The sequence below is a fragment of the Haliotis cracherodii genome, unplaced genomic scaffold, assembly GCF_022045235.1.
Source record: "Haliotis cracherodii isolate W230 unplaced genomic scaffold, xgHalCrac1.p SCAF_4, whole genome shotgun sequence".
Lineage (NCBI taxonomy): Eukaryota > Metazoa > Mollusca > Gastropoda > Lepetellida > Haliotidae > Haliotis > Haliotis cracherodii.
Window position 1 is genome coordinate 21,692,006 of NW_027266297.1, and position 24,126 is coordinate 21,716,131.

At 38.3% G+C, this 24,126-nt stretch overlaps 1 protein-coding gene across 1 annotated transcript; it reads left to right on the forward strand.

Moving 5' to 3' along the window:
* The first annotated feature begins 458 nt into the window (after positions 1 to 458).
* On the forward strand, positions 459 to 24,126 carry LOC139479318 (receptor-type tyrosine-protein phosphatase T-like). The gene is made up of 20 exons (XM_071262179.1): positions 459 to 531; positions 2,694 to 2,753; positions 10,395 to 10,476; positions 11,368 to 11,429; positions 12,458 to 12,678; positions 12,911 to 12,998; positions 13,806 to 13,882; positions 14,190 to 14,226; positions 14,443 to 14,540; positions 14,940 to 15,065; positions 16,121 to 16,266; positions 16,777 to 16,912; positions 17,131 to 17,274; positions 17,522 to 17,558; positions 18,011 to 18,072; positions 18,477 to 18,602; positions 19,791 to 19,919; positions 20,966 to 21,114; positions 21,624 to 21,762; positions 22,095 to 24,126. The coding sequence occupies exons 1-20, from the start codon at positions 459 to 461 to the stop codon at positions 22,284 to 22,286; spliced, it is 2,184 nt and encodes a 727-aa protein (XP_071118280.1). The 3' UTR covers positions 22,287 to 24,126.

Genomic DNA, 24,126 nt, shown 5'->3' on the forward strand with positions numbered 1-24,126 from the left:
TACTGCTCCACGTGCTGTCATTGAAGCCCTACGGAGAGCTAGCGGTATGGTAACTTTGATGTATAAATGTATATTGGCTGCACTTCAATATGGCAGTTGTAGTTACAGATATCAAAGAATATGAAAAGCGCACCGAAAAACTTGAATTGGGCCAGCGTGTTCTGATTTCATGTTAAGCGCGTTTCTTAATAAACAAGAGAAAAGTCCTTTAATTAATGCAATGATAGTGGTGTAAAGTCATCAGTGTGTGCCGCAATAACTATCAAAGCAAACATTTTTATGTTCTTTAAGGACATAGTGATACAGACACTACATTATTTACATATACACAACATGTCCTTGTCTACAAAACACAATTAATGACTATCAAAACAAATCAATACCAAATAAATAAATATATACACATCCTTAATTCGATAACATTTGTTTTTATTTCCTTGTTTTCAATCACGGCAAGTATGGCCGTCCTGCTCAACTGGCTGTTTGTGGTTACCTTCATACCAGTGTTAGCCTCAGCCGAAAACACGACAAGTAAGTGTAAGTAATTATTCTGAGATGATCAAGTTAGTTATATCAAGTTATAACGATTCCTAAATGACACGTATACAACTGCTTGCATATGGTACTTTTTCACCACATTGAAAGGTACGTTTGTAGCAATGGTAAGAAAGTGTTCAACCCTGCTATGATCCTTTGTTTAACAACGAAGTGGATGACAACTTTAAGTGCCTGGGACAAAAACAATGATTGTAAATATACATACATGTACGCGTAATTAGGTTTTGTATTTATCTAACTACAATCAATCTCTAAGCTTAGTGATATTCTGTTATTATTAGAGACATATTATGTGTTAGAGATTGAATGTTAGTGAAACGCTCACGACAGTAATGTATAACAATGTTCATGTAAAATGTTAAAATATGCACGTAAGATTTATTCTTTCCTTGTGAACCTTAAATTGGGGAAATGTAATGGATGCTATAAAGAGACTGTGTGTTTGAATGTAAACCCATAACCCTTAAAGGATGCACATTGTCTTAATTTCGAAAACGTTATATAGTACTCAGTGTATTTTACAGATGTTAGAACACTCACGCGTTGCATTGGGGCTGTTTGGTAACCTCCCTCCCTCCCTCCTCACTCTCTCACTCACTCACTCACTCTCTTAGACAATGAATTCCGTGCTTGCATACATTAATTTTAAGTTGCTATTATTACTTACGAGTACTTTAATACGATACGCATTTACAATCCAAGTTACGATTATCACAATAATATTATTTCTGAATAATAGAACAAAATTCCTGTGCTATTTCACTTAATGTGTTCACATGACTCAAATCAAGCACTTGTTCACAAGCATCAGATTATGATTTTGCGAGACGAAAATCAATTACAATGTAAGCGCTTGCCCAAAGTTGTATTCAAATAAGAAATGTAAGCGATGAAGTGATGATATAATAATCAGGATAAATGAAACTTTCGCTTTTTCTACCTTAATTATTTGTTTATATTTAATCTTTTACTACTACTTAGTTCTGGTAATATTGTAAGTAAAGTGTCAGCACTTGATCTTTGCACTTCAATATATTTATAAACCCTTGTCCACGGCAGGATGTGCCTTTATTATCTTGAGGGTTTTATGCGACTTCTATGTGTTCTGAAATATTCATGAGAGTCTGGAGAGCTTAATACTTTAACTTTTCAACTGTTATCGAATATTTTGCGAGTGGATTGATACATACGGTAGGTTGGAATTGTATTGAATGGGGTGTGTGGGGGGGGAGTGTGTGTGTGTGTGTGTGTGGGGGGGGGGGGGGGGGGGGGGGGCACCAGTGGCCCAGGCGTCTAAGGCGCCGCGATTCGCTGTGCAGAGTTGCGTCCCTTGGACACGCCAGAAACCTATGATTTTGGGTTCGAATCCCGGTTCGCCCCGATTATGTTTCTAGGTTTGTCAGCACCATATCCGTGCTCACGGGGTTACACAGAAGTGGTACATGTCTAAATCCTGCGTCACTTCGAGCTTTCCTCCCACAATAAGCTGATACGCCTTGATATAACTGGAATACTCACTGTTAAAAGTGGTGTTAAACCCAACTCACTCACTGTATTGATAGTGTTCGCACAGATCATCACCGAGAGCTAACTGCACTCTAAACATCCACTGGATAGATGGACGTTGTATTGGTGTGGACGTTCACATCTTCCCAAGGCAAGGTAGTGAACTGACTATAAAAGTCCAGTTTCCACTAGATTTCTACAGTCAGTTCACTCCCTTGCCTCGGGAAGATAGGACTTTCATTACACTCTTTAGAATATCAGTTTTAGTTTTATTGTCCTGACCGTTCTTACGATAATTTGTGTACAACGGTCTCCCCTTCAACGCAGGAGTTATTGCAAATTTAGACAATGATATTGTATATTTTTGGAGCTGTTACTTGAAAATCATTTCATGGTATCTGACTCCATTGAATATTTATTTGCAATAACGTTTTAGACAGGACAGATACACGGCAAGGGATAATTATTGAGGCCGACAACATTGAATGCCATTTTAACTAGGTCGGAAACAATCTACGTAGAGTATGCAGCAATAGTAAGAGTACTGTTATGACAATGACATTTTAATATTCATTGAATACTGCATTAATATTACTTCTGTAAATACTTTGGTTTCTCATAATGTGCAGGTGTTGGAACTACTGACAATAAAAGTTCTACTGATGGGAAAATCTCCACAGCAAAGACAGGTTAGTAATAAATATTTAACTTAGTCAGGGAATATCATGATACATTTATCTAACATCGTACAGACAAGACAGTATTACTTTTGCACTCTTTCCAACTATTGTACATATATAGTCGTAATTCTACACGCTGAAATTTCCTGTTTCGGTTTTTAAGTTACCAGTTATGGTTCTTAAGATAATTCTAACAACGAAGCCGTGTGAATGTACACGCAATGTGACAGCACTTTGCAGCATTTAAAACAATAAGTTAAAACCAAGATTCCCAGTTGAGAAAACAGTCAACACTGACAAAGCGCCATGTTATTGTATTTAGATGTACGATAATTTAAATTTTTAATATACTTATAAGAAGAATATGTCTGACTTTGTTTCCAATCTCAGTGTTTTTAGATTTCCTTTGCATGTAACGCTAACGCCGTTTTTCAACTCCCTTACAGACGTTATTGGGTCATTAAACAGACATGTGCATGTCCTCATAGGTGGGGATTTTAACGCCCAGACCGGGACACTGTTTGATCATATTGATGATGATATCGCCGAGGTTTTAGGTGACGAGTATATCGCAAATTTATCCTATAGCATCACCAAAGATATAATATGTGACATTGTAGACAGTGCCGGAAAATATATTGTAAACATGTCTATGTGTCTCTTCTAAATGGTCGCTTACATTGGTCATTCAGGCTCCAGTGTAAATGACTACATTATTTTGTCCAACAGTCTATTCTTCCACTGTAAGAACGATATTGGGTCGAGAGCAGAATCCTCGGCACTATCTTGTTCCTTTCGAGCTAGTGACTTGAAATCAGCAGGGACCGCACGTGCGTCTCGTGAAAACTGCCACTATGTGTGGGACATGTTGAAACTACAGTTTGAGGAAAAATAGTATTGACAAATGTGGTTGATTGTTTGAACAATGTACTTTGTTACCACCTGATAACATAGATGATGCTTTCAACTCTTCCACAGACGCAATTTAAGCAGTTGATCTATGCATGGAAAGGATTTGTAAGTCTAACAGTTACTCGCAACCTGGTTTGACTCTGAATGTCAGTACCACAGATGGGAGAGAGGACGATGTCTCAGAATATCTAGAACGATATCACCTTATATAGCTATTTAAAATCAAGGAATACGTTTACAAGGATACTACGTTGTAGATAAAAAGGGATTATAAATATACGTGTAATAAGGTTTTATCCAGTCTTCTAAGTAGTACAGGTTTTAGGTCTACCATAACAGGATTATCTGAGAGTTATTCCTGTTATTGTTTGCCGTCGACAGTATTCTAAAGAAGCGAAGTTGTGGATGTCACCTTCTTTATTAGGAGGAACACATTGTTTCGGAGTATATGCTTACTCTTCACCTGATGGAAGAGTAAGCATATACTCCGAAACAATGTGCTACTCATAATAAAGAAGTTGACATACACAAATTCTCTTCCTTGTGTGAGTCACTTCTAAATGCCTGTCAAAGACTTGATAATATCCTAATCTCAGATACCATAGGAGGACTTCAGAAGCGTATTGAAGTTCCAGAAAAGTATTGCATTGGTTATGATCTACACATTAATTTGGATAAAAGTAAGGTTCAGTGTTGTCGATAAATGAGATATGGTTTTTATGAGGTTTAAAGTTGGAGACTGAATTTTCCTATAAGAATATGTATTTCAGTGTCACTTTTACTGGAAGTATGTCCTGCGCAAGTCATTTCTCTAATGCTGCTAAAAAGACAATGTTTGGAATTTTAACGTCATTGTCAAATGAAGGGTTGGAAAGCAAAACAGCCTAAGTCCTACTTGTCCTAAGTAGGACTTAGGCTGTTTTGCTTTCCAACCCTTCAAATATCATCCTCTTCGACATGACCTATTTTTTAAAATATTTGATATGAAATTAGCTCCAATTTTATTCTATGGTTCCGAAGTCTGGGGTCTACACCAGAAGGATGAAATAGAAACCATACATACATTGGAATGCAGGCGCTTTCTCGGTGTCAAATCGTCAACACCAAACAATATGGTTCGGTTCGAGGTGAATTTGGGGTTATCCTTTATATCCCTATGCATATAAAACACTTATTGGTAACTGGATCAAGTTATTGAGTATGTCCGATTGCCTCTTTCCAAAGAAATGTTATTATATGATGCTTCGGTCAGAAAGTTACAGTAAAATATTTTGGGCCTTCACATGTAGATCTTTATTGTTCAGTTTGGGTTAAGTTTTATTTGGGAATACCTGAGTATAAGTCATCCTCAATCCTTGTCAGAATCTAACCATGAACAGGATTGGCATAGTGTAACCGATTTTAGTGTGGAGGCAAAATCAAAGGTCCAAGACACTGGTTACGGCGTGAGAACGTTTTTATTCCTTTGTCAATTAACACATCCTGAAACAATATATCAGTCAATAAATACAGCGTCATACAATATACTTGAGGCTTAAAAACAGTCCATTACACAAATTAGGTGAAACATGAATGACAGATTATATGACAATAAAACAAGGGGAGATAACTCCTTGATTAACTCATATCTTCAAATTAAATATATATGACACAGACATCTTAACACAATACGCGTGTCAAATGGAATAGATGTGATACTGAGTATCACATAAACATATACGAGAATGCAACATCACATCGTTCCTACCCGGTGTATGGCACTAGGGTGCACACGACGTTCACTAAGCTCCGCAAAGCCAGATATTCCAAGCGTAAATAAAATCTGTGTAAAGAACATGCAACATTAATTCTACAGTAACTGCAAATCAACATATCTATTATCATTACAAACGCATGGAACACATCAATAAGAACACACAACTAAGACTAAAATCACATTCGTACTTACATTCACATAATATACACTATTCTTCCTCTCATATATGAAATCAGTCAATCAAACACACAAACATGCAACAATTCACTCATAGGGAAAATATAAATACCTGAATGAATTATATGAGTTATTTGTTTTTTACATTAATTCTATACTCCGAAATGCACTAAAACCTAACTAAAGTGTTAATTACATTTAGGTTAGATTTAGCATTATTAAGGTTGAATTAACTAGTTTTATCTATACCCACACAATACAAATATAACATATAAAGTGTACACACTTATAAACCAATGTAAACGATAAAACTAACCTGTGAGGTATTTGCATCTCTTTATGACTTCATGGTATTACAATCCTGATGGTGCAAAGGGTGAATGTGTAGAAAGACGGCAAGAGTTTGAATGATCCAATCGGTGTTCATTAAATCAGGCCACGTAATAGTGTGGTAGCCCTACCTATCTGCCCTTAATTATATCAGAATGAAACTAACTATAGAACTAATAATTGACCCAACCCTCTGTGTCCTTTTAATTATAGTCTGTATCAAAATGACCAAACCTGTTGATAAAAATACATTCATTAGTTAAAATCGGAAATAATATACCTGCAATTCTTAAAGCAATTGTCATTGTACAAATATCAATGCAACGCTTAAATGACTTAAAACTAATAGTTACATAACTATATAATACAATAATATGTATCTGCCACAATAGTCTTTTGGAAAGGGTGGTAGTGTTTATCTTATTCTCTAATCAAGGCATGGTTTGGTACAGAGCTGTATCTTAGCCGTGTGACAGTCATTTAGAGTGGCACTTGATCTGTTTAGATGTCTTTTCGCATCAGCTATGTGTTGTAACTGGGAGATACTCTAGTATCTTACGAAACAGAAGATGTAATTCTGGGTATGTGGAGAACGACTATCATTTTCTGTTAGTCTTGTTATAACAAGATACAGGTGGATTACTCACCAAATAATAGTGCGTGCATCCGACCAAACATATAGTTTATATCCTATGTCTACAAATGTAAATTAATAAAACATCTAGGTATCTATATTTATCAAGCGATGTCACTTTGTAGTGCATTATTGTCAGTGCAATACGATCTTTGTACAACACGTCGATTGTAATACAAATGTAATCATGAAGCGATGACCTACACTTTCGTCATAAACTTGATTGGAATGAAATGACACGTAAGCCCCATGTCTGAAAGGGTAGACAAGGATAGCGACATTGATGGCGTAGTGATGAAGCCTACTCTTATCCGACTACTTCTATTTAGAAGCCTTATAAAAACAACGCGCAACTTTGCCATTAATTAGGGCTCCAAGCCGAAAGGCTGTAGAGCCCTATTGTAATCGTTCGATTTATTATTATTATTTATTATTATTATTATTATTATTTATTATTCCGCCGATTTTTGTACCTGCCCTAGCAAAATAACCACCAGCTCGATTTTGTTCAAATTTTGTGTGTGTTTGAAGACCGTTGGGTACTAGTGCCCGCCAAAAACCCAAGGCCGTAGGCCTATGGGCCAAGGGCAGATAACTGAAAAACAAGAATTTTTTGAAGGTGTATTTTGCCCTATTGCTCTGCAACTGCTTGTCCGATTACTTTGAAACCTTGCATGTATCTGCTACTTCAGTTCTTTGATATTTTTTGTTCTTTGACTTTGGTCATTGATCACGTGGTTTGGCAGCTATATTGGATTCAAGGTTTTCACAGGGTTTTTGGGGTACCTGTCTTCAAATACTATCTCCTCTGAATCCACTGCATGAAATGATTTCAAACTCTTTGAGAATTGTCTCCATACAGAACACAACAAATTAGCATAGCCGTTTTCCGATATCTTTTTTAGTTGCGGCAATATTGGATTTTTATTTTATTCATATTTTTCACCGAAATTTTACTCTTAAGATCATAGCTTGTAAGGTTCTTAAAAGAAACTATTGAAAGTTTGCATGAAGCTTTGAGACTATATGTAGCTCATTTTGTCCTGGGTTGCATACTGAAAGCACCACTGCTTGGTGTGGTATTATTTGATTTAAGTTAAAAAATCAGACTTGAGTACAAATACTGAAGGAAGCGCCTCATAAATCTACTATAAACCCCCATTCACTGGCTTTGCAGATACCCTCGCGTTCTCCACAGCCTTGTTCAATATTATGTGTACTACCCTTGACGACCAGAGTTAGAATTGGCCTTTTTCAACCGATGCTTGTCTCAAGAGGCAACTATGCTTGTCACAGGAGGCGACTAATCGGATCGGGTGGTCAGACTCGCTTCAGACTTGATTCTTCATTTCTCAATTGCCAATTGCTACGGTACCTTATTTTTGACAGCGTTGTTTAAAGCAAACCATTTGCGGATTAGGATATGGTCGAGGTCGGAAATTGGTTAGTACACTTTTGGAAACTGTGGCACACGTAAATTTGGTAGCGGTAATGTCCTGCAAAACGTGACTATCTTTTGACGGAGTTGGTACAAGCAAACTATATGCGGATTCGAACATGGTCGAAGTCAAACATGGGTTAAGAACACACTGGGACACGTGTGGTGATGTCTCACAAGCGGTTCATTACATTTGACGGCGTTGGTACAACCAAACCATTTGGGGATTCGAACATGGTCGAGGTCAAACATGGGTTAAGAACACACTGGGACACGTGTGGTGATGTCTCACAAGCGGTTCATTACATTTGATGGCGTTGGTACAAGAAACCATATGCGGATTCGAACATGGTCGAAGTCAAACATGGGTTAAGAACACACTGGGACACATGGGGCGATGTCTTGCAAGGGTTCCTTACATTTGATGGCGTTGGTACAAACAAACCATTTGGGGATTCGAACATGGTCGAAGTTGGAAATTGGTTAAAACATCCTGGGACACCCAGGTCAATTTAGTAGTGGTGATGTCTCACAAGAGGTTCTTTACATTTGATGGCGTTGGTACAAGCAAACCATTTGGGGATTCGAACATGGTCGAAGTCAAACATGGGTTAAGAACACACTGGGACACATGTGGCAATGTCTCACAAGCGGTTCATTACATTTGATGGCATTGGTACAAACAAACCATTTCAGGATTCGAATATGGTCGAAGTTGGATATTGGTTAAAACATCCTGGGACACCCAGGTCAATTTAGTAGTGGTGATGTCTCACAAGAGGTTCCTTACATTTGACGGCGTTGGTACAGGTAAACCCTTTGAGGATTCGAATATATGAACGAGGTGGGAAACAGATTTAGCACTTTATCTCAGCAATGCGACAGGAACCTGGGGCCCGGACGAACGCAGAACGCTAATCCGTTTGACTGGACCCCAACTGACAAAGAAGTTACGGCCTGTTAAAGAGTCACCAAGCCGAAAGACTGAAGAGTCCCAGTGTTAGCGTTTGATTTAATATTATTATTATTCCGCTGATATTTGTACCAGAGCTAGAAAAATAACCACTTGCTCGATTTTGTTCACATTTTGTGTGTGTATGTGGACCTTTGGGTACTAGTGCCCGCCAAAAACCCAAGGCCGTAGGCCCAAAGGCCAAGGACAGAAAACTAAAAGAACAGAATATTTTGAAGATGTATTTCGCCCTATTGCTCAGCAACCGCGTATCCGATTACTTTGAAACCTTGCATGTATCTGATGCTTGAGCTGCTTGACATTTTTTGTTCTTTGACTTTGGCCATTGGTCACGTGGTTTGGCAGCCATTATGGATTCAAGATTTCCGCAGTGTTTATTGGGTACCTGTCTTTAAACGCAAAGAACTCCGAGTCCACTGCATGAAATGCTTTCAAACTTTTTGATAATTGTCTCCATACATAACACAACAAATTAGAATAGCCGTTTTCCGATATCTTTTTTAGTTGCGGCAATATTGGATTTTGATTTTGATCATTTTTTTCACCGAAATTTTACTCTTAAGATCATAGCTTGTAAGGTTCTTAAAAGAAACTATTGAAAGTTTGCATGAAGCTTTGAGACTATATGTAGCTCATTTTGTCCTGGGTTGCATACTGAAAGCAAACTTTAATAGCCGATTTTGGAATTCCTTTTTAGTTACGGCCGTATTGAATTTTGATTTTGATCATTTTTTTCAACGAAATGTTGTAAGGTTCTCCACAGAAACTATTGCAAGTTTACATGAAGTTAGTGTGCAATATGCATCTCATTTATTGTTGTTGGTTGTATGCTAAAAGTAACACCGCTTGGTGGTAATATTTGATTTATATTTGGGACACCCCTGGAACACGCCAATTTCGTAGCGGCGATTTCCGGTGACTATCTTTTGACAGAGTTGGCACAAGCCAACCTTTTATGGATTCGAACATGTTCGAGGTCGGAAATGGTTTTAGAACAGACCTGGACACCCTGGCACACGCCATTTTCCTTGCGACGATACCCTGCAAGTGGTGCCTACATTTGACGGATTGGGTTCAAGGAAACCCTTTGAGGATTCGAACATGGACGTTTGGGCACAGTGTTACTTGGAGCCCGCCATTGCTGCTTGCAGCTTTAATTTGAATTGAAATTTTCTGTACCATGTTCCTCACTCCGTTTTGGTTGACAACAGTATAGTGATCTATCTACATGTATAACGAAACGTCACCTTTACAGTATTAATTAAAAGAAGTTGTTATTCATAAATTGTGTCTACTTTGTCAACTGTAATTGTAAGGATTGTGTGTTGTTTCACATTAAGATAATTTCTTCAGGTCAGGTGAACATGACAAACTAATGAAACGTTGTTGATAAGCCACTGTGGGTATGTTTTCTATCTTTTGTTTTACAGTTGTCGCTGTAACAGTTGGCGTGTCGTTTATGCTGATTCTGACAATTGCTATCATCACAGCATGTGCTATATTCGTGAAAAGGTAGTCATGCATACTGAAAAACAACAACAATTGAACTTTAGAGTAATTGAATGAGGGAGTGAGATGGGATTATCGCCGCTTTGAACTGTATTCGAGTTACGTCACGGCGCGTCATCTGACTGTGGGAGGAAAGCCTGAGGGGATGCAGGTTTCAGACGTGTACCATTTTGGTGAAACCTCAAGCACGGGTGCACGGGTGCGGTGCTGACAAACCTAGAAACAGAATCGGGTCGAACCGGGATTCCAACCCACAATCATGGGTTTCTGGCGTGTCGAGATTTGTTTCACAAGCATGTGATGTACTGTGTGGATCAAATATTTATCTATTTCTCTCAATGGTCGAGCGTTTGCAATGCACTTTTGAATACTAATTTGCTTGGCAACTATTGCACTGTGGGTGTATTTATTGTTGTTAACGGATAAGTAACAATATGTATTTGTTTTAGCTATCGTTTAGAAGTTGATGTTTAGTGTACAGAAAACGAAACTCTTGTGACAACAATGTAATATTATAACACAGTCGCTTTCTTACATTGTTGAGGACTACATTACATCATTGAAGCTTGCTAGAACAACGAACACTTCGAATTTGTAATAAAAGCAATAAACCTCAAACTGACTGTGAATATGAAGATTGTCGACAAGAATGTATCTCTCCGAAAATATATGTACATGACGAAAATCAAGTACCGTTCCGCTGACTCCATGTTATGATAACGCAGGATAGAACCTTTCTGGAATTCTGAAATTAGTTTTTAGTGCATCAAGAAATAATTAGATCCAAGGAATGTTTTGGAGTAATAGGACTTTACTCTTGATGTTACATTGTTTACAGTATGTTAGTATCTATATCAGAGACAATGTATTATTTATATAACACGTTTTATTTAGAGACACCATTGTCTGGGTTCGTACGAAGCTCATATCCCTGAAGGATGCCATAATTACAACAGGTAATGACGTTTTATTTACGCCACGTTTCTACATCGTAATCACTTACCAAAGTGAATTACACTAAGTATCTCGATCTCGGCATACTATCTGACACTAATATTGCATGTTAATCGTACATCTTTTTCAAATTTATTCCTGGAATCCACTTGTTACAGATTATAAAAATCAGCGTCAGTAACACCACTTTACCAACGTCTTCTGTCATTCAACACCATTGAGCTTGCTTCTTAGTGCATGCTCTAATGTTTGTAAGGCACATTCACATATGTACAGTTTTCGAGCAACTCACTCAAAACATTAACCAAAGCAATTATCTTTGTTTAGCATTGATTTTAGTGCATGTGCGTTTGCCTCGCAGAACCAAATCTTCAAAAGGCATGCATTCGAAACATACCGCCTTAACAGAATTTCCTGTATTAGTCTGTCACGTTGTGTCGTAAAAATGTTGCATTGTTTATAATCCCACTTCTTTCACTGCCAAGTTCCTCACTATAAGCTGTAAGATTGTAAAGGTTAGTATGACAGATATTCACGTGAATGACTCGCGACCCACAATGTCAAATACTTTAAGGGCAATTGGTTATGAAATTTCATTCTGACTCGCGGAATCTATTACTTCAAGTGGGGCGATGGTGTAGCCTAGCGGTTAAGCGCTGGCTCGCCACGCCGAAGACCCGGGTTCGATTCCCCACATGAGTTCAATGTGTGAAGCCCTGCCAGGTGTCCCCTGCAGTAATATTGCTGGAATATTCAATTTGCTAAAAGCGGCGTAAAACCATACTCACTCACTATTACTTCAAGTAAATGACATGCAATCCGTGTTGTCAACTTAAAGGACAATGCATGATAAGATTCAATACTTCTTGTAGAAACTGCTGGATGAAAATTTAACACTGTTATTGAGTTCCGTAACAAAAAAGCTTACAATTCTACTTCCAAAATTATAGATAATTGGGGGTATTTGCAGGACATTGAATGTATTACTTTTCTGTTTTGGTCTGCCATGTCTTCTCTTCCGTTCATGCAGTTACAAATGTTGTTGTGCAACTTCGTGGCGAAAGTGCAAGGGTAAATGACATCGGACATGTTGCTGAAGAGACAACACACGATGATGCGGAGAAGGGTGAAGCTCCAAACGTGCCCGCCCTGCTTGAACCCATCATTTTTACCCCAATACCAACAGCTGCATTAGAGGAACATGTAGCACAAGTAACACAGACAGAGACACGCTTCAAAAGTGAATATGAGGTAAAGTACTTCATCGGATGACATCAAAATTGTATCTTCTTCATTGTAAGAACAGAATAGAAAACAAATGGCAGTTTTTTTTGTCAAAAAGGTACTCTTTCTTAATTAATTGTGTCTTATTTTGTGTCAAAAACTGGGATGGAGATGTACTAATCAAAATCAAACCTACGGAATTAAATGTAACATGAATTTGATATTACCTAATAATTGATAATCAACTATATATTTTCAGAGTTTACCTGCAGGATTTACAAACACATTTGACGAATCAAGAGATTTCATGAACAAGGGGAAAAACAGATACATGTCATACTACCCATGTATGTTTTCTGTCCTTTTGATATTGATCATGACAAGATCGGGTACGGGTGACCCAGTTGCCTAAGACGCCGCATTTGGTTGTGCAAAATTGCAACTCTTAGGTGTGCCAGAAACCTCTCATTGTTGGTTCAAATCTCAGATTCGCCACGATTGTATTTCCGCTGGTGTGTTTCACCAAAGTCCTACGTCTTCTTCAAGCAGGCACGGGGGCATGGGTGGCCCAGTCGTATAAGGCGACGCGATTCGCTGAGCAGAGTTGCGTCCCTTGGGCACAACAGAAACTTATGATTGTGGGTTCGAATCCCGGTTAGCCCCGATTATGTTTCTAGGTTTGTCAGCACCATACCCGTGCTCGTGGGTTTCACCGAAGTGGTTAACGTCTGAGACCTGCATCACTTCGGGCTTTCATTTCAAATTTAGCTGACACGCCGCGATATAACAGGAATACTGTTAAAAGCGGCGTTAAACCCAAATCACTCACTCAAGCAGACACGCCGTGATATAACTGAAATAATGATAAAAAAGGTGTTAAACGTACTTACCAAAGAGAATGAGAAACTAAGGAATGAAACCTAAAATATCCATCATAATCTTCTACTTAGGTTATAAAGCATAATCTTTGATAGCGAAAATGATCAGCAATGGTTTATTCCACTTTAGATAATATTAATGTACACCAGCATTCTATATATTTTGCAATACGATACATGTGGAATGTTGAGTAACGTTGCAGAATCCTCAACGTGCACTCGCCTACCACGTGTTTTCCTTAAGTCTAATGAGTCTTTATTCATTCAACCAATCAGATGACTACAACCGAGTGGCTCTCAGTATCCTGCCAGGAGACCCATCCTCCACCTACATCAACGCCAGCTACATCAACGTAAGTACGATTAGGAATGTGGCGCCATCTTGAGGATGTAACAGACTCTCGACAATATTTGGCTGATGCTGATATTATGCCAATCCGACTTGAATTTTAACTCATTCACTCCTTGACATGTCCGTAACTATCAACAAAACATCAGGGCTGTCTTAATCAGGGCGGGGTATAAGATAATATTACTTTCAATGTCAACTATACTTCTCGACATAATGTCTCACATAGCTTTTTCTTGCTAAAACACGTTGCAAATGTGAAATGTGTGAGAAGAGTTTCAATACAAACAGGTAATTTATTCTTCAAACAGGGATTTAAAACGGACATGGCATACATCGCAGCACAAGGTAGTAAAACCAGTTTCAACATTAGAATTTTAAAGATGGATGGTATGATGACTAAATAATTCATCTAAATGTTACTCAAAGAACTAATGCTCATCTGGAAAATACTTTATTAATTTAAATAGTTCCTTAAGTGGTCCGTTTAACTTTACCGGAAAATATTACCAGAAATGTATCCAGAAACAGGGTGTAAAATGATTTTGCTCTGTACTAATATAGCCCCAAAAGAAAGGACACTGAAAGACTTCTGGAGGATGATATGGGAGAAGAAATGTGGCAAGATCGTCATGCTTACACACCTTGTTGAAAAGGGGAAGGTATTGTAATAAATATATTTTTGTAGGGATACGTTTCACAAAAGGCGTAGGCCAAATACCTGTCAATGTGGCCTTCGGTTACCTTTGTATCGCCACTGACGCCACGTAGTCATTAACATTTGATAGTCACGGTCATCTCGGAGAAGCGTCTATCCTAGGCCTCTGAAGATTGTCGCTCCACTCAGGTAAACTAAAACTTATCCTCAATTCCCCAATGTCGCAAGGATATCATATCTCTCACAGACTATCAAAAAAAAAGTTAAGAAAAAGACATTATAACCTGGCTGTAAGGTTATCATGATAATAATTAGTATGCAATATGCAACAAAGTGTCTCTGCTAGTGTTAATCAGCAAAGCCTAAATATTGTTCAAAGTTATGTTCTGACTGTTTACTCTAGGACAAGTGTGAACAGTATTGGAGTGTGAAACATCCTTTCGTCATCGGAGACCTAACCATCACTTTTGCTAGAAGGGAAACACGTTCTCATTACATCATCAGGGAATTCTCTGTCACAGAACGACACGTAAGCTTACACACCTAGCAAAAGTTCTCTTTCTAACCCTTTCTTATTATATAAGTCAAAGAACTCCCATATATCCCTTGAGACGTCATGTGCACGTCACATGTCAGAAACTCATTGATATGATGCATGTAATATAGCCTGTGATACCAGCATCAAATACATCACCATCAAATAACAGGCCCTTGTTTGTTTCATTTCTAGTCACAATCAAACATGGGTGCATACTTTCATTTGCTCGGCAGTTTATATCGCCATTAAATATTTACAAAACATGTCATAAGGCAACAAACAAATTTGGCGTAAGGCCTCAAATATAAACCCTTATTATTTTCTGCATATTGTGTGAGTGGAGAGTGCGACCGGTAGGGCAGGACATGCTAACCCTTTTTGCGAACACCATTCATAGAACTGTCACCGCTATGTTGCCTGTTATTTTGCCAACGGAAAATCGAGTTGGGCAACTCTCTTGTGTTAACTTATAATTATATAAGATAACCGGTTTCCTTTTTTACCATTTTTCAATATGTGTGTGTCATATTGTAAGCAAAAACATATGTTTCGTGAAAAAATTGAGTAGAGTACGCAGTGCTGTGATAATTTCTAGGTGTATACCACTAAACTTAAATTACAGACAGTCAAGAGGGCTTATAATCCTGGAGTGTACTATGTGTTATGTATAAGTTGAAGACATTTGTTAACAAAGGTTTTCCGACATACTAATACGTAACTATCTGTAGAAAAGCAGTGGCAAAACGAGACATGTGTGATGGTTTTTATGCCACCTTGACAAGTATTAACTTATGTCGATGTGTGTCAGAGGAAACACCAACGCGCTGCAAGTCGTAGAGAGGTACTGAAACCAACCAGCACGGATATGGTGCTTACAGACCAAGGTATCGTAATCACGGAATCCAGGATTTAGACCCAGCGAATCATTGAACTGCTAACGATGCAAATCTGCACAGAAAATCCCGGCAACGTAACCACTGTGTCACTCGTTCTCGTGCATCTTTTGTTATGTCTACGTATTTATCTTATCTTGTCTGTTCAAACAGACAGAAGAAAGTCGGATCATCACGCAGTTTCATTTTGTGGCATGGCCCGACCACTCAGTTCCGGAAGTAACGTCTTTGCTGAATTTCATTTGGCATGTACGGAAGGCCCCCACTTGTCAAGATGGACCTCTTCTTGTGCACTGCAGGTATACCATTCCTTTAATTTGTTATAGGGTGTTAATGGCTACTTTGGTCACGGAAGTCAAACAGACATTGTAATACTACATTCATTTCGTTACTTAAACGATAGGTGAGTGCTACATATGCAACTACCCATGTTCTCTTCAATCTGACTATGCGAATTCAAAACACTATTCACACACTGCTTGAGAGGAAGACTGTATTAAATTTACCAACAGGAGGGCATTGACAATAGAGTGAAAAACAGTCGACCTTAGTTCTTGTATGTAACTGTTGTCGAGTACCCAAATAAGCATACCTTGTCTTTAAGTGACGTTTCGAAGCTGTCAGTGAAGACATGACAGTTACTGAAATTGAATCCCAACTATATTTCAACGGGGTTATACATTTTTATTATTCCACACATTGCGCGACATTAAACACATTTTAATGGCATAATGTAGTTGTACATGTTTTACTATGAAACTTTCATATACAACTGTAAGACTTACTCATATACACACCTTTGGGCTTAGTGCTGGTATTGGCCGAACTGGAACGTACATTACCCTGGACTACCATCTGGACAAAATTCAGACTGACGATGAAGTGGACATCTTTGACTTTGTATGTAAACTGAGAGATCAAAGGAAAGGAATGATACAAACAAAGGTAAATATGTTCATAATACTATATTTGTGTCATTTGTATATTGTTTATTCCCTGTGGGAATGAACACAAGAGAATATTGTTTATTTATTGATTACCTCCACGTTCCAGCTATATAACGGGGGCTTGAATATATTTGTGCACACATGACAAAAAACTGAAGTTATTGTACAATAAATTATAATTTAAGAAGGGATTTATTGAAACATATTTTTTTGCAGGAGCAGTATGAATGTGTTTATTCTTCTTTGGTGGAGGCAGTTGCTATGGGAGACCAGGGTCTACCTTGCCAGCAATTTCTAGAAAGACGACAGATAGCCCAAACATTCAATCTCGGTAGCTGTTCGATTGTTGAGCTGCTGCAGGTAATTGGACTTGAAATTTACCTGTACGATTTCACCTGAAGTGGATAAGTCGGTTACCTCCTTTGAAGTTAGTCATTTAAGTTAGAATACATTGTATATACATACATGGCTTTGGTATATATGAGTACGTACTGCAGTAACATATGAATAATATATATGTCTTATTCAAATTTCGACGGAAGCAAACTGAGCACATTAACATTATAGCGAGATAATTATTCTGAACCTGTAACGTTGGTCAATGCAGATAACGAAGGCAACGAGAGACAAACAAGATCCAAATGGTATGTATACTTGTTTATCATCCAAAACTGACTCCCACAGGATATATCGCTTGGGTGAGATGAAATTGCACCACGATGCTTTGCAGACCATTGTGACGTCATTGTTACCATGACGTCACAATCAAATGACATCACAAATGGCTCTGCTACTGAAGCTGTTAGCAGTACTTTTTACGCGTAAGACACTGCTTTTTACTGTCTACAAACTGGAAAAGTTGGAAGATAGATCATGATGTTGGATGATAAATAAAATCTCACCCTCGTGTCCTTTGACTCGTTGATATATTTGATATCAAAAGACACGAGTGTGAGATTCTCTATATGTTTGAGCAGGTCATTTTGTTAGAACACGTATTTGTTCCACATGATAGAACAACCTGCTATATCGTGTTCAGCATACATCTACAGTTACATTCGCATTTTGGATCATGACAATACATGTTTCATTGCAGCTGAATTACCAGGGAGATTGGTGATAAATGGACAGTTGGACCATTTTGCTTTTATCTTGCAAGTAAGTGATGTATAAGATGGCATTTTCTGTTATCAGTGTAATTTGGGTTAAAACCTTGTGGAAATTATTTACAGCAATGTTCCTTTCCATCCTGACACACTTGTTTAAAACACATTACTATTACAAATGAAGTTTCAAATTCCGCCTAAAAACGCGTTTATGGCGACTTGCCCTTTTTACATATTTGCCTTTTACATGTGTTTGTAACGGATGACACCTGTGGGGCAGGATACGCTCACCTTTTGGCGAACACCTGTTTTCATAACTATTTGATAATGATTCATTAACACATGCCCTTGATATAGTCGGAATCATACCATCGACTCTGATTTTGGCAGAGATTTCTTATGAATGTGGCAAGGGTGATACACTGTATATGTGCTAAGCTATTTCCCTACCAATAGTCCCACATGTCTCGGTATGGCTACGTGGTGAGTCAGACACCCTGCAGCAGGAACGTGGAAGGATTCTGGAGCCTGATCAGGGACATTAACTGCAGTGTGGTTGTTCTCTTCCCAGGGGCTACCAAGGTAAACCTTTCAGCTCACGATATACACCAATACTGGTCTAACTTCTCTTGCAGCAGTCCGTGGTGTTTCTCATGGATCAGGTCTATTTCGACTGTCATTTTTATGGGGAAGGCCAAGTGTTGCGCAGATTATGGATGTTTCCATTTCTCTGATACCCACAATAATGGAAGATGGGGATATACATATCACCAAGATTAACCTGGAAGTAGAATTCTCACCCAACTAAGGAAATAATAATATATTTTGTCTTACCAAATGTTTCAAGAAATTGGAAGTTGTTTTGAAAGTTATCAGAAATGTTAATATATCGTAAACAATTGCAGATTTCGGACTTACGGCAACACTAGCAGACTTACGGCATAAGTAGGGGTACAATTGTAGAAAGACTGATTTTAGAGTGTTTCGAGAAGCTTTATTTGAACATATTTTGATTTTCACTGGCGTGTGGATAAATACAAACATATGGAAAACGGACATTCTCGTACTAAAATTATTTGAAGGTTTTGAATAATTAACCTTTTAACTCATGACATTAATGACACTTTATCATGTTTTTGATCATGTCAGTAGTCCAAAATTTACCAAAATAAGATTGAAAAAAAGACTAGTTGTCATCCACTTGAATATCTGATAATATTCATACTAATATTTCAAACTTTAATTTTTGGCATTTTCAGTGACATAAAAGGAACCCTTATCTTACCTCATCCTTATCAGAAAATGGATGCATTTTCATCCGTGGATCAAATAATTGTAAATTATTGCAAAACTTCCTCATGTGATGTAACATTAAGAGCCTAACCGCCGAGTTATATGCCCTAATGAAAAAACAAAACAAACAGGACGAGGTAGGATAAGGGCTCATTTTCGCAAATCAGATCTGCATAATTTAAGAGTTTAGCCAAACTTAAAAAAAGAGTTTTAAAGAAAAGGGTAGTTGTTATACAGTTATCATCATTTCCATACCGATATTGCAAAATGTTAACCTTTTCATTGTGCCAAAAGGGCCCTTATCATACCTCCTCCTTTCAGATGTTAGAAAATGGAAGCTTTTACATTCGTTTATCTTATTATTAAAGATTAACTGTACATAATTCCAATGGATACACTGACTCGTGTGACGTGTGTGAGCTACACATGTGTATGAAAACAAATATGTATGATTATTATGCATCCTGTTTCACATAGGACGTAGAACGCATGTGCCCTTCGTCAACCAACCAGTGTCTGGAATGCGGCTCTCTATGTCTCACTTACACTGGGGAAACAAATCTAACTGAAACAACACACATGCTGAACATTGCAGTGAACATTCGGGTAAAGTGTTACATTTACATATGAACAATATATACTCTTCAAAAGTAGAAACTTGACATAGATGTAAAGAGGGTCAGACGTCGGGGTGAACGTTACACCCCAACTGTGTGCAGCAGGTTGTCCCATTTGGCGGCGGGAGTGTCATGGTATGGGCCGGAATTCATCACGGTTGTAGAACACCACTCGTGCATGTGGCAGGTGCATTGACAGGTGTGCGTTACAGAGACTTGATCCTACAGCCTTACGTTCTTCCTCACGTCAACGTTCATGGCGGACAGTTCCAGCAGGACAACGCTCGACCGCATATTGCGCGTGTTTGTCAGGACATCTTACAGCACAACAACTCCCAGACATTATCTTGGCCAGCCCGGTCACCAGATTTGTCCCCGATTGAGCATCTGTGGGACGTGTTGGATCGACGCGTTCGCAGAAGGAATCCACCGCCCCAAACACTTCAGGCGCTTCTTGATGCACTACAGCATGACTGGCAGCACATCCAACAGCGTGTTATTGACAACTTGATTGCATCTATGGGTCGTCGGTGTCAAGCGGTGATTAATGCACGTGGTGGCCACAACCGATGCTGACATTTTCTGTACCCCTGTGACATTAACTGTATCGTGTACGTGTGTCTGTCTAGGTGACACGATTAATGTTTTGAACATTGTGTACATTGATCTTCAAACAGTGTTTCAATTATGGTTTCTGTGTCCTATTTTGAAACAATCGCATTATATTACATTTTGAAAGTCAGTGTCAAGTTTCTTTTTTTGAAGAGTATATATCATACATGTAATGTGTCACATGAGAGAATTGAGTATTACTATTATCGTGTTTTTTTTTTATCAAATCTATCGTATCACCAATAAGACTTTTTGTGGTCATGCTACATTTCCAGGTATTCCAAGTGGAAATACACTGCAGCTATCTACCTTTGCAGGAGTTAATAATCCATGTGAATCCCAAATAGACAAGCCAATGGACAGAATTATTTACAATTTCCCACAACCTTATGGGGCATGTTTTTGTCATTGTATCTTACACAGGAACAGGTGACCTCTCAAGCTAAAGACATACATGTGGTATGCGTGTCCAAGAGTGAAAGCCTCTCTCTGACGTCATTGCCAGATCTGGTGGACGTGGTTGACTCTGCACAAGAGGGAAGTACCGAAAAGCTTGTGACTGTTGTGTTCGGGTACATACATTTCAATTCAGCACGAATCTCACGTTTACTGCCAATATTGACTGCTGTTATTGTAAAGTAATCCATTCTTTAAAATAATAACAAATAAAAACATCATAATATGTATAAATATTTAACTTTATTCGTTTAAGAATCTACCCCTATATCATTAGTCACAATTGCCTGGTTTACACTGAACGTTCGATGGTGGTCACATGATAGATCTTACCTAATATGTCTGTCTCGTGATATACAAGCCATTTCAGTCATAACATTCTGCACATCTCTTTGTTTACAGACGTAACTCATAATTATGCAGGCATGTCAAAGTAAACACATACGAACTGATCGACTTTGGGAGACACTTTGGGAACGACAACATGGTTTGAAGGAGGGGTGAACAAATATATTTGTTTCAGAATAAAACGAAAAATATTATTTGTCCCCAGATTTAACCTATAACAAATTATTTGCTGCGTTGTCTCCTCTATGGGATTGCAGATCATTCGATTTATTTTCAGTGAAGGGGACAGGAAGTTTGCAGCAATGCTGTGTGTTATCAGGAACATCTTTCAAGGAATGATTCACGACAATGAAGTGGATATCTTCAACAACATCAACCGTGTGACCCACATATTGCACGATGAAGACCTAACAGAGGTAAGATGGTATATACATTATGAATAGTTACAGCTGTAATTTGAGTGAACGAGTGAGTGAGTGATGACTTTGTTATTCAATGATAATAGATATTTAAGACACAACAACCAGTTTCTACAATATGAGCAACGATCCGCGCCATCGGGACATGGGGTCACAGATCCCAGCCACTGAAACAAATTTGTTGCCTTTACGGAAAGTAAAATAATGCGATTTGTAACAATAGAAGTGATGCAAACATGCAATTCAATATTCCTTTATTGTTAAATATCGGGACTTGTATATTAAAAGACATGGTATCAGAGACAGATATATATTGCCTTTCTGCCTAGGTTGACGTGGCATCCCTGTACGACATCGTCGATATGAAGCTAGCATCTCCAGACACCTACGTGAACGTCAGCAACACAGCCAACATCACAGCCAGCAACACAGCCAGCATCACAGCCTGCAACACAGCCAGCAACACAGCCAGCAACACAGCCAGCAACAAAGAAGAAGGAGACGTTTATGTAAACCTTTGAGGACATTTATACTTATTTTCCGTGATCTTCATTGATTCAGATTGTTTTTGTGTATTATTTTGCTTGAAAATATGACATTTCACTGGCATGCCAATACGATTGCTTGTTGACTGGAAAAAATATGTTGTTTTCGTGTGATCTATCTAATTATCCTCAATGAATCATAATGGATTTCGTATTTCATAATATCGATTTATCTTTATATAAAACTTTGTTTTATACGATTCTTGCAAATATACACAGTTATAATGTCTATAAAACTGTCATTACCGTATCTATGACAATATAGACAGTATCTCATAATTATCCATTCAGAAACCCCCATTTTTCCTGTCATTTACATTCCCATTCACATATGCAGCATTAACTAATTTTGATTTGCTGAATGTAATGAATCAGTCCCATGTTAACAGGAATGCTTCAGGGCCTTGTCAGACATTGACCGCTCCGCCGACACACTTTAAATTTGTAATCCACATTGGATGTCTCAGGGATGTCACATCAGCTACATCCCCTTAACAGTGTGATCAGTTATGTCGATGCTCGGGGTCGTCCTAATGGTCATAGTCTGAAGGAGAGGTCGTCTAAATTATTACTAAAAATATACTGCGGGAAAATGAAAATTGATAAACGTTAAATTGGGGTGGGGTCGTAATTGGGAAATGTTATCTGTGGCCTACCTATCTGTCAAGGTTACAGTAAAGTTCTTTCGTAAATTATGTTTGCCAGTTTAGCATCTCCTGCGTTTTGTATGTATGTGGCTATATTGTAGTGACATACTTGTGTATGGCAATCTTATCATATCATTGCTAGGTCATAGGTACCTTCAATCATGTCGCTCTAATTAGAAGCATATGCTATATTTTCTTTGTTGCATTCAATACAACCAAGGATTGTTATATTTTGTTTATATGATGGATAGCCCTTGAGGTAGTTGCATTTGTTTATATTTTCAATGTCATATAGGATAAAACGCATTATGTTCATGATGTAGTAGGATACAATTTGGTACTTATCTTCTTTAGCATTGAATAATGGTCGTTTTAATTAAATAGAGCAACTCCTTTGCGCACTGAACTAATTGGAAACACCCGTATTTACATGACATGATTTTAGCAATTGAAGGTCATAAAAATGGACGTTCACACAGCTTTGTTAATAAAGACAAAGTAGCAAGGTGGCACAGGAGTATCTGTTTCAAAGTTCTATGGCATTTGGCCATGATGAGGCGAAGTCCTTTGATCTGGTCTGAGGTTGTGTATCGAAGTATGTAATCGAAGGTATTGGCTATCACTCTGGAGTGAGTGAGTGCGTTGGGTTTAACGCCACTTTTAACAGTATTCTAGTTATATCACGGCGTGTCAGCTTAATATGGGAGGAAAGCCCAGGAAAGGACGTTTACCACTTCGGTGAAACCCACGAGCATGGGTATGGTGCTGACAAACCCAGGAGCATAATCGGGGCGAACCGGGATTCGAACCCACAATCATAGGTTTTTGGTGTGCCTAAGGGACGCAACTCTGCACAGCGAAACGCGGCGCCTTAGACGACTGGGCCACCCATGCCCACGCTATCACTCTGGAAATTTGTGATGGCATGAAATGATTTGATGTACCTTCTATATTATGTAGAAATAGCAGTGAAGAGACTGCCTTTTTGTGCAGGTACACGCTAATACATCTCTAGTTAGTAATAGGAAACGTAGTATATTCATGTGATTATAATTATTAACAGACACAGCAGTATGAGTAGGGGAATGCATATGTTTCCCTGATCCAGATATTGCACCACCGAAACATGTTTTATTATGTACATGTATTATCCCGCTACTTATGTGCTG